At 38.6% G+C, this 16,055-nt stretch overlaps 2 protein-coding genes across 5 annotated transcripts in view; one reads left to right on the top strand and one right to left on the bottom strand.

The window, feature by feature from the left end:
* Positions 1-1,160: 1,160 nt before the first annotated feature.
* TIMMDC1 (translocase of inner mitochondrial membrane domain containing 1) lies at positions 1,161-15,140 on the top strand. The gene is made up of 7 exons (XM_081951268.1): positions 1,161-1,350; positions 1,554-1,719; positions 3,206-3,294; positions 4,550-4,617; positions 8,891-8,969; positions 9,870-9,980; positions 10,865-15,140. The coding sequence occupies exons 1-7, from the start codon at positions 1,190-1,192 to the stop codon at positions 10,938-10,940; spliced, it is 750 nt and encodes a 249-aa protein (XP_081807394.1). The 5' UTR covers positions 1,161-1,189; the 3' UTR covers positions 10,941-15,140.
* The window catches only part of LOC309391138 (ICOS ligand-like), a gene marked incomplete at its 3' end in the record, with an annotated part of 46,235 nt that continues 45,312 nt past the window's right edge, over positions 15,133-16,055 (bottom strand). For all 4 annotated transcript variants that reach the window (XM_081951265.1, XM_081951263.1, XM_081951266.1 and 1 more), the window contains exon 7: positions 15,133-16,046. In XM_081951265.1, the coding sequence (XP_081807391.1) occupies positions 16,034-16,046 (13 nt within the window). The remainder of the gene's footprint in view (positions 16,047-16,055) is intronic.

Genomic DNA, 16,055 nt, shown 5'->3' with positions numbered 1-16,055 from the left:
TCGAAAGCACAAAAAAATGCAAGTAGAAAAATAGGGACCACCTTTGGTGGGAAGGTAACAGCGTTCCTTGCGCCTTTGGCGTTTACTCATGCCGGCCACATGACCATGGAGATGTCTTCAGACAGCGCTAGCTCTTTGGCTTTGAAATAGAGATGAACACGCCCCCGAGAGTCGGGACCGACTAGCACACACGTGTGAGGGAAACCTTTACCTTTCATATTTAGGAGAAATTTTAATAATTTAAAATAGGACAGGCAATCTTCTCAGAGTGGCGAGCTCTCAGTTCCCTGGCAAATGGAGTTTGCAGGGTTGAACTGAGGGGTTCTTGGTGCTCTGTGACCTTGTAGATGTTTCATTACCAAACTAAGTCACAGCCTTGCAACCATAGATGCAACACATTTTAAAGGATGGTGGTACTGATGAGAAGCACATTCTGTTCACCTGTATTGGAGTGGGATTAAGAGGCAAAACACGTTTGAAGCTTTTCCAGTGTAATTCTCACAAACTGGTTAACCACAGGTCTTTGTCCACAAACTGGTTAACCACAGGTCCTTGTCTCGTTTAAGCAGAGAACCTTTTGAAGGGCGTTCTGGATTCCCGTCTCAGGGATGAGATGTGGAGGGGAGGGTGGGGGCGTCAACCCAGTAACATAAATTTAACCAGTGGAACTCAAGTTAAAAGGTGGGAAGAAATGAGACTGCGGAAATCACGGGTGCAAGAAGGCAATTTCGAGGTGTTGGACAGGAAAAGTTTGAAAGGTTAAGGACAAAGACCTGGTTGGTGAGGAAAGAAAGAATAAAGGGGATTTTGTTTTGCCTTTTCCCGATTAAAAAGAATAAAGGAGATGGCACCGAGGGTAAAAGAATGACGTATTTCTAACCACAGGCAGACAGAAAGGGGAGAGGGGAGGCAAGAGAGAGAAAGAAGGACGGAAGGGCTTTCAACATTCGTTGTTTTGTTTTTTTTAAGAGTAGTGCGGAAACCATGCTATTTCTAAAGATTAAAAAGGGGGGGAAATACCGCCCGCCTTTCAGCGCAGATTCTTTTTCACGCTCCGTGTCTCCTATGGGATACGAAGAGGGTGCGCTACGTCCTCCAAGGCGACAGAGTGGCGCTCTTTTCTTTTCGAGGCGTTAATGCTTAGACGGGAAACTCTCGCGAAGACTTCCCGGGGCAAGTGCCGGCAAATATGGAGCGGCCGGGCGAAAGGACGGCACGCCCGCTGACAGGGTTCGATGAAGAAAGCGCCGCTCCGGTCCCTGAGCTGCTCGGATCCCTGGAGGGTTCTCCGCCCTGGCGACAGTCCCCGGACTCGGGCTGGGAGCGACTTCGAGAGCTCTTTCGGCGGGAGTGAGTGCATAGGCAAGAGGAGCCAAGGCTACTTGGAGCTCCAGTGGGTGGCGGGAGGGAACGTGTATAATTCAAGAATGAAATGCTTTTTTCGAAACCCTTGCATATCCCAGCGTTTATTATTCCAAAGGACATGGATATTTTCATAAAACAGTTCCTGAATACATTTCCTGAAACACACACACATATATATATATTTGCAGCGAACACCGGGAATTCCCAGAAGAATCTATCTATATCGTGAAAGCAACGTTTACAGCGGGTCTTGTTGGCTTCGTCTATGGCGGTATACCTGGATATGTAAATGCCAAAAAACAGTACATTGAGCAATGTGGGGGAGAACTCTACCAGAATCGGCTGGATGCTGTGGTATGGACACACATTTTGACAACAATAGAACATATTTAAGTGTAATCCTTTAAATAGTTTTCATTTTTTGTATTACTTGCTGCCTTGTATATGAGAAACAAAAATCAGAAAACAAGCACTACAGAGGGACATACATACATACATACATACATACATACAATATATATATTGTATGTTGTACAATATATATATTGTTCAAAACAAACACAACACATAAAATCTTCCTTCTTTACATACTGTAGAAAGTGTATCAGTTGGTTACAAAAGACTTTCATGCATCTTTTCCACAGTCATCAAGCATAATTCATATTAACTCAAGTATTTTAACTCAGATATTTATACATGTTACTATCATACCTCCATTTTCATTTGACTATAATTGTTTAAACGTCTTTCATCATAAAATATACCAAGATTTAATACATAACCACATACTGGCATTTCATTTACTATTTCTAAAATCCTCCAATGACACTAAATCCTTATGTCCTATTCTAGCTAAACATCCATAATATTTAATAATAAAGTTTTCTATCCTTCTTTCCAAATCACTGTTTAGAATTTACATCCCATTTCCTTATGTTGTTGTATATGTATGTATGTATGTATGTATGTATGTATGTATGTATGTATGTGTGTTACAACCCCTGGTATGCCCAAATACAACATCAGCACAAATACAACAAACACACACACACACACACACACACACACACACACACACGTGTGTGTGTGTGTGTGTTATTATCATTATCCCTCCTTTATTTGACTATATCCTGCATCATATCATTTCCCCCCCTAATAATCAAGATTTAACTGTCTAACTTAATTCTTTTTTAAAAATTAACCTTTATATATAATCCAAAAGGGTTTCTAATCTTCCTTTCATGGGTACCATTCAATATTCATATCCAGTTATTATTTATCATAACACTACACATCTTATACATTATTATCATTATCAATTATTTATTTAACTATATCTATTGTCACTAAATTTCACTAAGTTTAGCTAGTTTTAAATTATACTCTTCCATCTATCAACCTGTATCTTTCCAGTAGCAAAACAGTCTCATATCTTCTGCATTTGTGGTGTCAGTTCTACAGAGGGACATTTATGTAATATATTTTCACTGACAACATTTTTGAATGAAATGTGGCAAATCACATATTAAAAGAATACATTTTTTAAATATTCAATAAATATATTAGTATGTACATTAATTGCATCTTAGTTTATTTATGGTATTAAATTCAGTTCACAGTCAATTAACAGTTAAACTGCCTTTGGTGATCAGGTGTATGTAATGTTATGTAACTAAGTTTGGATGGGTATACATTACTTTTACAAAACACACAAAACAGAAAGTTGTGTAAGGAATTTATGGAGCTTTTGTGTGGTTTCTAATATCACACTTTGAATTCCACATTAGTAATGGATATAGAAAGCCTTAACATCATATAATTTTTCTTACTTTCTCCAAAGCAATCTATGCAACGTACAGCAAACAGGGGATTCATCCGATATGGTTGGCGGTGGAGCTGGAGAGTTGCTGCTTTTGTGGCAATATTCAAGTAAGTGTATTTTTGTTACCTATGGGAGATGAGCAGGAGGCTGTGTTCATGATAGATGATCCTACAATTCAACAATAACCTACAATTCTAGGATAATATTGTAATAATATTGTAATTTATGAATATTAGATGAAAAATGGTTACTGTGCCCCTTCTACTGTTTCTGCATTTCTAATTCTCTTTTATTTTCTCAGCAGCGTATTTCTATTCTCAAATACGCTATTGAGAAAAATAAAAATAAAATAGAACTAAGTAAAAGTCAGGGCTTGGTTATGTCTTATGCTTCCAAAAAGAATTGCATAATAGTTCCCTTCCAAAACAAAAAAATAAAACAAGATGGTCAAAATCAAGAGAATTTTTTTAAAGTGTTACTTTTGTGAGAACATAGAGGCACTTGGAGATATGACTGGCATTATTATAGATCCATTGTACAAATCAGTTTTCTGATTCCACAATCCTAGAATGTTAGCTTTCTAAAAAGAGTTTCAAATTGGCCCTAGGTCATTTGCTCCTTAGAAGTTAACTGATTTCTACCCAGTGCAAATACTTATTTACAAATGACCTCATTATTTAGGTTCTGTTCCAGCTCAGCAATTATGGGTGTCAGGACCTTAGATAACAATTATAATATACACACAAATAGAATGAAGGGGGGCAGATGTGCAAACTGGTGAAGAATCTTCAATGAAGGAAGAATGAATCTTCCTTCATTCAGGAGGAACTGACAATTTTGGAAATCTGGGTTTGTATAGGATTTGTTAATATATAACCTTTTTTCTACCTAATATTTCTTTGAAACAGGGTCATCTTAAGTCCAGCGTTTTTTTTGGGGGGGTGAATCGAAAGGCAATGCATTATTAAACAATAAAACCATCGTTATTAAAATTTAATATTCTTATCTCATTTTGCTAAATTACTCCAAATCCACAAAGTAGAACTTCACATTCATTATCGCAAATAAGATCTACATTATATATGAACCTCTGGGTAGATATTCATGAAGATGAAAAATACAGTTACTATTTCTTATGAATTATGCTTCAAGCCATAAATATGTTCACTGAGAAATAGATTTTTATCTAATGTAAAACATTTCAGTGTGTGTGTGTGTGTATTTCATCCCATTTAAGAAAATATGTATTTTATTTGCAAATTACAAAAATACCTAGCCAGAAAAATAACAAGCCAATGTTTTGACTTCAGAATTTATTTCTGAAGTTCTTGTTGTTTCTTATTATTTCTCTCCTTCTTGCAGTACGGTAAATACGGGCTTGTCTGTATATCGTGATAAAAGTACCATTGGTCACTATGCCATTGCTGGAGGTAAGACTATTGATTGGAGAAAATTAACATCGGAGTTATTTTTTTTATCTGTGTTATATTTTGAATTATTCAGATACTCAAAAATATATATATACAATAGATCTTCATCTAAATGTTCTGTGTGTATAAACTGGCTGTTTGAAAACTGCAGCTACCCTTTGATATAGAAAGGCTCTGCTGGATTTCTATTGAAGTTCCCTAAAAGAAATCCTGGTAACTAATAAGATAAACCAAATCTTTTATTGTGATCTTCATAATCTGCTTTTATTTCAGCTTGAGTTGTGCAAGCATCCTGTAATAAGACATGCTGAAATAAATGGTGTTTTCTTACTTTTTTACTTACTGCTTTGTAAATCCAAGTAACATGGCTTCCAGATATTACGGACAATACCTTTAAACTTTTGAAATTACTCACTACAACTTTCAGTTTCAATGTTCAAGGATACTGGATGCTGAAAAATCATAAATCAGGGGTGTTCAAACTTGGCAACTTTAAGACTTGTGGACTTCAACTCCCAGAATTCCCCAGCCAGCAGAGCTGGCTGGGGAATTCTGGGAGTTGAAGTCTACAAGTCTTAAAGTTGCCAAGTTTGGACACCCCTGCCATAAATCCTCCATACTGCTGCTGCTCTCACCACACAGGCACATACACAACATAGCAGAAGATACCATGAGATATTAGAGTTTTCCTTGCCTCTTTTTCATGTTTTTTCAGATTTTTGAAAAAGAAGCTTATCCCCAATTACAGTAACAAACGGAGTTGAAATTTAGGTTTGTTTATTATTTCCACTATGTAAATATTGAGCCCAGAATTTTCCTAACACAGAATGAATCATCAAATTTATCCTGGAATCTGCTGCTTCATATACCGTATTTATCGGCGTATAACACGCACAGGCGTATAACACGCACCTTCATTTTAAGAGGGAAATTTCAGGAAAAAAATTTAAATTTCAAATAAAGAACTTTGAAGCATCTTTTCCCTGAAGACTCGTGTTTAGTACATTCAGATGCTTTCTTTCCTCTTTCCCTCTTATTTGTCTATCCTTCCTTCCACCCTCCCTTCCTCCTTCCCTTCCTTCCTGCCTCCCTTCCAGTTCCCTCCTTCCTCTTTCCTCCTGCCTGCCTGCCTTCTTTCCCTCCTGCTTATCTATGCTTTCTTCCTTCCTTGCACCTCCCTCCCTTCTGCCTGCCTGCCTTCTTTCCTCTTTCCCTATCCTCCTATCCTTCCTTTCTCCCTCCCTCCTTCCCTGCCTCCCTTCCAGTTCCATCCTTTCCTCCTTCCTTCTGCCTCCTTCCTGCCTGCTTGCCTTCTTTCCTCTTTCCCTCCAGCGTGTCTGCTTTTCTTTCCTTCCTTCCACCTCCCTTCTGCCCTCCTGCTTTCTTTCCTCTTTCCCTCTTGCTTGTTTATCCTTACTCCCTCCTCCCCTCCTTCCCTCCCTTCCTGCCTCCCTTCCAGTTCCATCCTTCCCTTCCTTCTGCCTTCCTGCCTTCTTTCTTCTCTCTCCTGCTTGTTTGCTTTTCCTGTGTGTGCGCGCGCGCGAAAAGGAGGTGGTGGGAGAGAAATTTGAAAGGTCTTCTGCTTTTGGAAATCGGAAATACCCCCCCCCACTCCCCTTTTCCTCCAGCGAGCACGGAGCTTGAAGGAGGAAAAGGGAAAGGAAAAGCGCGAAAAGGAGGTGATGGGAGAGAAATTTGAAAGGTCTTCTGCTTTTGGAACTCGGAAGTACCCCCCACTCCCCTTTTCCTCCAGCGAGCACGGAGCTTGAAGGAGGAAAAGGGAAAGGAAAAGCGCGAAAAGGAGGTGGTGGGAGAGAAATTTGAAAGGTCTTCTGCTTTTGGAACTCGGAAATACCCCCCCACACTCCCCTTTTCCTCCAGCGAGCACGGAGCTTGAAGGAGGAAAAGGGAAAGGAAAAATGCGAAAAGGAGGTGGTGGGAGAGAAATTTGAAAGGTCTTCTGCTTTTGGAACTCGGAAATACCCCCCCACTCCCCTTTTCCTCCAGCGAGCACGGAGCTTGAAGGAGGAAAAGGGAAAGGAAAAGCGCAAAAAGGAGGTGATGGGAGAGAAATTTGAAAGGTCTTCTGCTTTTGGAACTCGGAAATACCCCCCCCCCACTCCCCTTTTCCTCCAGCGAGCACGGAGCTTGAAGGAGGAAAAGGGAAAGGAAAAGCGCGAAAAGGAGGTGATGGGAGAGAAATTTGAAAGGTCTTCTGCTTTTGGAACTCGGAAGTACCCCCCACTCCCCTTTTCCTCCAGCGAGCACGGAGCTTGAAGGAGGAAAAGGGAAAGGAAAAGCGCGAAAAGGAGGTGGTGGGAGAGAAATTTGAAAGGTCTTCTGCTTTTGGAACTCGGAAATACCCCCCCACTCCCCTTTTCCTCCAGCGAGCACGGAGCTTGAAGGAGGAAAAGGGAAAGGAAAAGCGCAAAAAGGAGGTGGTGGGAGAGAAATTTGAAAGGTCTTCTGCTTTTGGAAATCGGAAATACCCCCCCCCCCCACTCCCCTTTTCCTCCAGCGAGCACGGAGCTTGAAGGAGGAAAAGGGAAAGGAAAAGCGCGAAAAGGAGGTGATGGGAGAGAAATTTGAAAGGTCTTCTGCTTTTGGAACTCGGAAGTACCCCCCACTCCCCTTTTCCTCCAGCGAGCACGGAGCTTGAAGGAGGAAAAGGGAAAGGAAAAGCGCGAAAAGGAGGTGGTGGGAGAGAAATTTGAAAGGTCTTCTGCTTTTGGAACTCGGAAATACCCCCCCACACTCCCCTTTTCCTCCAGTGAGCACGGAGCTTGAAGGAGGAAAAGGGAAAGGAAAAATGCGAAAAGGAGGTGGTGGGAGAGAAATTTGAAAGGTCTTCTGCTTTTGGAACTCGGAAATACCCCCCCACTCCCCTTTTCCTCCAGCGAGCACGGAGCTTGAAGGAGGAAAAGGGAAAGGAAAAGCGCAAAAAGGAGGTGGTGGGAGAGAAATTTGAAAGGTCTTCTGCTTTTGGAACTCGGAAATACCCCCCCCCCCATTCCCCTTTTCCTCCAGCGAGCACGGAGCTTGAAGGAGGAAAAGGGAAAGGAAAAGCGCGAAAAGGAGGTGGTGGGAGAGAAATTTGAAAGGTCTCCTGCTTTTGGAACTCGGAAATACCCCCCCCCCCCACACTCCCCTTTTCCTCCAGCGAGCACGGAGCTTGAAGGAGGAAAAGGGAAAGGAAAAGCGCGAAAAGGAGGTGGTGGGAGAGAAATTTGAAAGGTCTTCTGCTTTTGGAACTCGGAAATACCCCCCCCCTCCCCTTTTCCTCCAGCGAGCACGGAGCTTGAAGGAGGAAAAGGGAAAGGAAAAGCGCGAAAAGGAGGTAGTGGGAGAGAAATTTGAAAGGTCTTCTGCTTTTGGAACTCGGAAATACCCCCCCCTCCCCTTTTCCTCCAGCGAGCACGGAGCTTGAAGGAGGAAAAGGGAAAGGAAAAGCGCGAAAAGGAGGTGGTGGGAGAGAAATTTGAAAGGTCTTCTGCTTGCCGTGGGCGGGCCGCATTTACATAGAGCAGGGAGGGCTGTTAAAGGGCCGTATTAAACTGTAAAATCATGGCTTCTTAACATTATATTGGCGTATAACACGCATACATCATTTGCCCCCTATTTTTCGGGGGGGGGAAGTGCGTGTTATACGCCGATAAATACGGTATACTGTATGTCTGGAGGGAAATGCTATTTTCCTTTTCACTGAAATGAGGTCTGCTAGCCGTTTCATTTGAATATGCTGTTGGCAATAACTTTTTACAGTTAGTAGTTGTAATATGGGACGTAATATTGGCAGAGAAAAGCTTGGAAACAGTATAATAATTTTTACTACATAAACATACAGATTTTTAAAAGAAGCTTGGTAGAAAAGCCATGTTCTAAGTTTTTAAAGTAATGGCTACACTGTTGAATTATATACTGAGATAGGACATCCATATGTACACACCAACATTCTAATATTTCTTCCATACACATCCAACTATAGAAAGATACACATGCACAGGCGCGCACACACGAAGAGAGAGAGAGAATTTTAAAGATATACATACAGCCCTATAGGGGCATACTATCCGTGCCTTAATTGTTTGCTGCAGAAGATTTTGCCCTGATTAGTAAAAAGTAGATATTTGGCAGTAAATGTATGATGTATACAGCCTTGGAGTTACATTTCACTAGACTAGATGAGGATAAGCAGGAAGTGGAAATGACTTAATAGAGGCACCTTAGAGTACTGAGATTGAACTTGCTTTGTCTGATTGTATTCTATTTGTAGCTTGTACCGGCAGTTTGTTCAGAATGTACTTGGGCTTGAGAGGTCTGATTGGAGGCAGTGTTGTTGGAGGACTCTTGGGGTAGGTGCATGCGCACGTGACCGCCCTGCGCGACCCCCACCCCCATGCATGCGCAGAACCCCCCACATGTGCCCCGCCTCCTGTGCATGCACGTGCAACCCCACATATGCGCACACAGGCCCCTGCCCCTTCATGTATGCACGTCTCCCACATGCTCCCCGCGCATGCGTGACAGAGACCCAAAACGCGGCTGACACATGTGTGGTCGAGCTGAGCTGGGGCGACTGCTCATGTGCCCGCAGAGAGGGCTCTGCGTAGCACCTGTGGCACGTGTGCCATAGGTTCGCCATCACGGCCTTAGGTAATATAATACTTTGCGTAGTAAAAGAAACTAAATATGAAAATCAATATTTATAGTTAGACTGAAAACCACTTCAAAATCTGTAGTTTGTACTTTGGTGAAGAAGCTGCTACAGTATAACTCAAAATCAAAATACTTTAACAGTGTAGTTTTGAACATGGTTACTTGGAAATTTGTTTTCATTTTATTGATTCACTGACATTGCAGAAGGCAAAAATAAAAAAAACCTACATTCTTGAATGCTTTCATTTGAAAAATTAGGACAGAAGGAAGGAAGCTACCTTTTATTATGATTAGAGACTACCAAACTTTTAGTATGTTATAACATAAAAGTAACAGTTATATTGCATGCTGAATGATAAACATATGCCTAGTAATTTCTTTTCTTACTTAAAATATTGTGTACAACGATGATTTGATTTTTTTAAATTGATTGTACAATTTAGCTTCATTTCCCAGATTCCTTTTAAAAGGAAAAGGTTTAAGAAAGAGTCAGATATTTAATGCTAGCAATTATTGTCTGATCCTTTCATTACTGCAATTTCTGCTTGGTTGTGTCCCACATAGCTACGTTTATTTCATGTGGTGTTTTTTGGCAGTGGTTCTCTGGGAACATTACTAATGGGACTGCAAAAAGTTGCTGGAGAAACCTTTATTGAGAGAAAGAAAAGGAAGAAAAGTGAGCTAAATGCATTAAAGATGGCAAAGTGGTAAGAAACCAGAGTTATTTCTTTATATAAGAAAAAGTTGGGTCTCAGTCTCCATAATTCAGAGGTCCTTGCTATTTCCACAATAATGTGACTTGATATTTGTATGCAGTCAGATATGCAAATGTGATACAAAATGTGCAGCATGACTTTGTTAAAGAATTTATTGTATATATTTTGACTCCTGCAGCTCCATTTATTCAATTGATAAAAATATTTTACAAAGTAAATTATGCAAAACCATTTGTTTGTCCTTGATAGAATGAGCATAAGTACCTAACTAACAACTTCTATAAGGTAGTTACTCTTTCAAGTGAGGTAAGTATTCTTGATGGTTAACATTAAGTAATACAGCAGGCAGTGGAAATAAACAGCCTAATAGTTTTATCTAGCGATTCTCAACCTCGGCTTGAGTTTAAGGTATGTGGTTAAGGTAATTCCCCAGCCAGCCAGGGGGAATTCCTGGAGTTGAAGTCTATACATCTTAAACTTAACAAAGTTGCCAAAAACTGGTCTTATCAGTTCAGGTAGCTTTTCACAAGGCTTTCCTGAGGCCTCCCTGACATCATTCAAGAGACCATAGGAGGACTCCATAGTGTCTTGTGAAGCTGAACAAAATCCTTGGGAGGTCTCAGAGGGTCAGCAGCTGCACATTCCTTGGCTGGGCATGTCTCTTCAGAAATACGTTAGTACTACTAGATTCTACAATTTAAAAGGGGGTTGTCTGGGAGCAATATCTATTCTTCATATTGAGTTCTATGTGGAAATATTGGCTTTTTTGGAGACAGCTCTTAAATTCTCTTCTAATATTAGACATTATGAACGCTATATACATACAATTATGTTTGTTACTATCTAGAAATACTGAAGCCTTTTTCTTGGTTTAGGGAAGCCACTCTTGATAGCCATGAAGATATTTCAGAAGGAACAGATAATATACTACAGGAAAAAGATGACAGATAATCTCGGAAATTCAAGTTTAAAAATGGACTAGAATACCTTTGTTGGATGGGAAGACGCTTGAACGCCTCTAGACAAAAGATTAAATATGTGCAGGTGACAACTTTTTTTGTAAAAAAAATAAAATAAAGATGTATAAAAATAATTCCTGCAAATATTCATATAAAATACAAATTCTTAGATGTACTATTAATGCTCCCTTAAATATTAAAAAAAACCAGTAAATCTATTTGAAAAACTGTGGCTTTTGTTCAGTTTTGAGCCCATAATATAAAAAGTTTGAAACACTTATGTCTCAATATGTACCTGTTGTGGCCCAGCAGCAGCCGGCTGAGCTGTTGGTGGACTCTGAGAGCGATGACCATTATGGGACTGCTCTGGAGGATGAGGAAGACTCTGGAGGGTGTTTGGAGTCAGATCAGGGATTAGAAATGCCTGTTGGCCACCAGGTGGCATCTGAGTCAGGGAGCAGTGAGGAGGAACAGGGAAGTTGTCCCTGATGTGCATGTGCGTAGAGCCGAGAGGAGAAGGGAGCAGCTGTGGAGAAGACATCATAGAAGGAAATAGGGACAGCTGGCTACGGTTGTGGCCCCTCCCAAATAGTTTATAGGTGGAGCGACGGGAGGGGAATCTGCAGGAAACAACAGTCCATTTTACTAGCCGTTGAGAAAGCATTCCATTAAGTCTAATCTTGGTTTCTTGAAGATAGCATTCTAGGCTCTAGCCAAGGGGTGGTTTTATCTCTGTAATTAGTCGTGGCAGACAGCCAAGCCTGTGTCTGCATATTCATTAGAATCACGGGACAGTACATTACCTTACTGTATATTGAATCTTTATAGTAAGTCAGTACCTCACATTCCCAACACTTCTTTCTAGACAGAGTTGTCTAAAATTCCTTTATTTCTTAGAGCCACTCCCATGCTACCAATGATAATGAGATGAGTTTATTTTATTCCTGTAACTATTACTTAGGAAATAATTATCTCATTTGAATGAATGTTAGGAAAAAGAAAGAAAATATTTCTGTGTCTGAGCAATCTCATCCAGTTCTGTTTTGACTTTCCCATTCTAGCAAACAACCATGAGATGAAGATGAATAAAAAAACGTATCTCTCAAATATATAAACTGGTACTGGCATCTAATTGATGCATCAACTGATTCCCCCCCCCCCTCCCCAATAAATATGGCATGGAAGGAAACTACATACTACAGTGAGTGATTATGTGAATTAGTTCATGAAGAATTATGGTTGTTTAAGTTTGTTATTCTTCGAGCCTATTTCAGCTGACCCAATCATATTTTATTTGTAAGATAATTTCAAACATGTTTTCAAAAATAATACATAAAAAATTTAAAACTGTTCTATTACATGGGTTGCAATATAAACATTAACCATTTTATATCTTACACTGAGGGACAGAAGTAAATCACTTTATATTTCTTATGTAATTTATAAGATGTGTTTGAAGATTTTTGTCTCAACATTGATTTTAGTTAAGTGCCATTTCATATACAATATTGAAGAAGCTTAATGTGAAACTGGGAGAAAAGCTGCTAGAAAATATTTGGGGCAGCATAAAAATGCATTCTTAGAAGAGGGGAAATCTAGCTAATTCAGATGAAGCGACTGATGGAAAAGGTTGTATTATAAAACAACATTGGAAGAAGAAATGTTCTTCCTTTTATTAGGGTTACTTTTCCTTTTTTGAAATCAGAGAAATTGTTGTCTTCAAAAAAGATAGCAGTAATAGTCATGAGCATGCTATTTGTATTTTGTAATATATGGATGACTCCCCCCCCCCATTCAATTCAGAAAAATAAATATTTATAAGCTTGCATATACATATATTAATCACACACACACACATATAGCGTGATTGGCACGTTATACATATGTTATACACACACATGCTTAATAAATAGATACTTTCCTATAAATATTTAATTGCCTCATTTTCATAGTGAAGTAAACCTGATGAAAATGAAACTCTTAATATTAGTCCAGCAGTCCCCAAACTTTCCGGCTCAGTGGATCGGTGGCAATGGGGTGGGGAAGGAGAGGTGATGGTTTTGTGCAAGCACTGCTTGCATAAATGCAGCTTCATGCACTCACCCATCGCTTGGATGGCCCAGTTCACAAGGTGCCGAGCGACAGACCAGGGGTTGAGGAGCCCTGAATTGTTTTGTACTTTACAGATTTATAATTGTATAAATGGGGTGAAATATTTTCAGTATAATTGAGGGTTTGAAGCAGTTGCTTCTCAGAAAGTTCCACAATGACTTGTGAACTGTCTAAAATGTAATGAAGAGGCATTGGTACGAATTTTTTTGTTGACTATTCAAAAGCAAAACCTTTGATCTGAAATCAAGAGCCATTTTCAAATGAAACTGGAATGTGGTATTTGTTACAACTCACCTGAATTAAAGTATAATAATTAGTGTCTTGAGTAATTTATGTTCACATTTTTACTTTTTAACATATCCCGCTCTCAACTTAATATTCTTTCTCTATCCCTTCCTGCTTATTTAAATGATTTTTATGACCACCCATCTCACAACAATGACTGGGTAACATACAGGGATTAAAATAGCAACTACTACTGATAATCTATGATGCCTAACATAAATAATACATTTCGCTCCAACAAATTCAAGCCAATTTATCCAGCACTTGTCTAGAATAGTCCTTACATCAGTGCTGCAAAAATTCCCAAATAACTATTCCTTACCCAGAAGATAACTGGTTACCATATTAGGACATTAGTTGGTATTCTGAAAAACAAACATTAATGGCAAAGAAGTAACAGTTCATTGTCTTTATTAGGTATTAATAAAGGCTGTTACCTGTGTTCATTGGACTTTACTCTTCATTTTTCTCCAGTCTCATTCTGGAGTTCTTCTGATAACCAGGTGGCTCTTTGTGATCCATGTCCATAGATAATCCAATCCCTACCTTCTAAGATAGTTTAGCATTTTCTAATTTTGGCATATCAAGGTATGACACCAGAAACTATTTTAGCTCATTAAAATCCTGTAGCATAAGTCTGAGACACATATTTAAACTAGCAGTAAATTGATTATTCAGAAGACCAATAACCTGTGGCCACAGCAATACCTAGTAATACAGCTTTAAAAGAACTTTTATAAGCTTTTATTAATTACATTTTTTTAAAAAAATGAATACACACCATTATAAAAAAATATTTAAAACATACAGAATGTACACTGGCATATACATTCAGTAAATAAAAGTACATTAGCATTTCAGTACAATTATTCATGTGTAATCTATGCTAGTAGATGATGTATTCATAAATTACATTATTTCTGAAGCCCATTACATAGTTGGGGCCATATATTTATTTTGTAATGTTGGAAAAATAGTCAAAATTGTCAGCATGGCATGGTCTAGTTTCTTTGTCTAAATGTCAATTTCAGTAAAGATTACAGTTAAAAAGAACTTGTATCAAAATTGAATAATATGTTAATTACTGTTTCTAAGATGGACTTGTTATAAAATACTGAACAAACATTTAAATAAAACAATCTGAGGGCATCTTCACCACGATGAAATTTCTTCAAAAATGCAATGAAATTCAATAGATCTGAAATATTTTTGTTGCATAAAATGTAATCTAAGGTGTGTAGAATCAATTTTTAGAATTGCTGTCAACAATACTTTCCATTATATAAACTAATAGGAATATCTATTTATCCTGTTGCTCTGTTTAACCTATTCAGCTACTATCTTCCACTGGAATCAACTACTTAGTAATCTTGCATTTTGTCAGATGCAAAGAATCAGACCATTCATAAGGTTGTATCATAGAAGATTTATTCAAGCTTATATACAAGAATCTAGTCAACTAATGGTCAGCACTAAATTGGCGCTAGATAAGGGTCAACGGAATTCAACAGAAATGGGACATGGATCTCTTGTGGCAATGCAAGGACATTAAACTGATGATGCATTTAAATCTATTCCCAGTGTTCTCTCCATATTGAATTGGTTAATCACTAATGGAATATAATATTTGTTCTTTAAAATGGAAACAAATAAAATTCATTGTTTTCATTATTAATTGATCAAAAGTATAAACCCTGCCTTCTATAAAAATATTGCATGTTTATTAATTCTAGATTATTTTATATCATCAAGTTAAGTTACATAATTTCCTACGTTGTTCAGCTTTCCATTATACATAAGCAGGGTTATTCATGTTCCAAGTTCCATTTAAGGGAAGTTTCCAAAATGAAAAGCTATGTTTACCTACGTAGTAGGCATACTATAATTCCTAGGAATTACCAGTTTTCAGAACAATATTAATAGCCTTCATATTTCTGCTATTAAATGCATGGAATTACTAGGACACATGAGAACATCTCTTTATTACTCTAAAATCCTATCTTGCAAGGATCAGTTCACAAAGATTAATGACTTTTGGACTAATTGTAGATTTTTTTCAGGGCACTATTTTACAGTACAGGATTAAAAAAAACAAGTTTTCCAAGTTGTCCTGTACTCTAGTGATATACGAGTATGAACATAACATTTTAAATTTTTTTTGTTGGGGTTGTATGCTTCTTCAATTGTTATTAATATCAAGCTTCCATACCATCTTTTATAAATAAGACGAAAACAATTCATACAAAGAAGTAAAAAGGTGTCACAAAGTCAGGTTATTTTTAGTAAAAAACAAAACAATACACAAGCATTAATGACAGACAAAACCCCAACGCAACAAACACCTCACTTTTCTTCACAGCAGTTTGAATGTGATTTGCACTGCTCTTCCTCCCCCCCCCCCTTCCCGTTTTCCAATCTTGTTTTCAAACTTGAAAACAGTGTCTTCTTCGAACAGGACTACAACTACCATATAATTTTGTCTACAACTTGTCATTCAAGACTTTCTCAGATGCAGTCCTGATTAGCGTCCAAGTCCACACAAAGATATCACCCATCTTCATGTATGTAAAGGGAAACCTTCAAATATGTTTGTGGTTTATAGTCGCCATTAATTCTGTTAGGAGAATTCTTCATCCCAGCTCAATATCAGAATCTCTTACCAAAATAAGTGGGAGCTGCAACTCAAAATCAGGGTGGAGATCTGAGAATA

The sequence above is a fragment of the Natrix helvetica genome, assembly GCF_964273705.1.
Source record: "Natrix helvetica genome assembly, chromosome: 4".
NCBI classification, from domain to species: domain Eukaryota; kingdom Metazoa; phylum Chordata; class Lepidosauria; order Squamata; family Natricidae; genus Natrix; species Natrix helvetica.
Note: the sequence above shows the minus strand (reverse complement) of the source record. Positions and strands in the feature narration are given on the sequence as shown.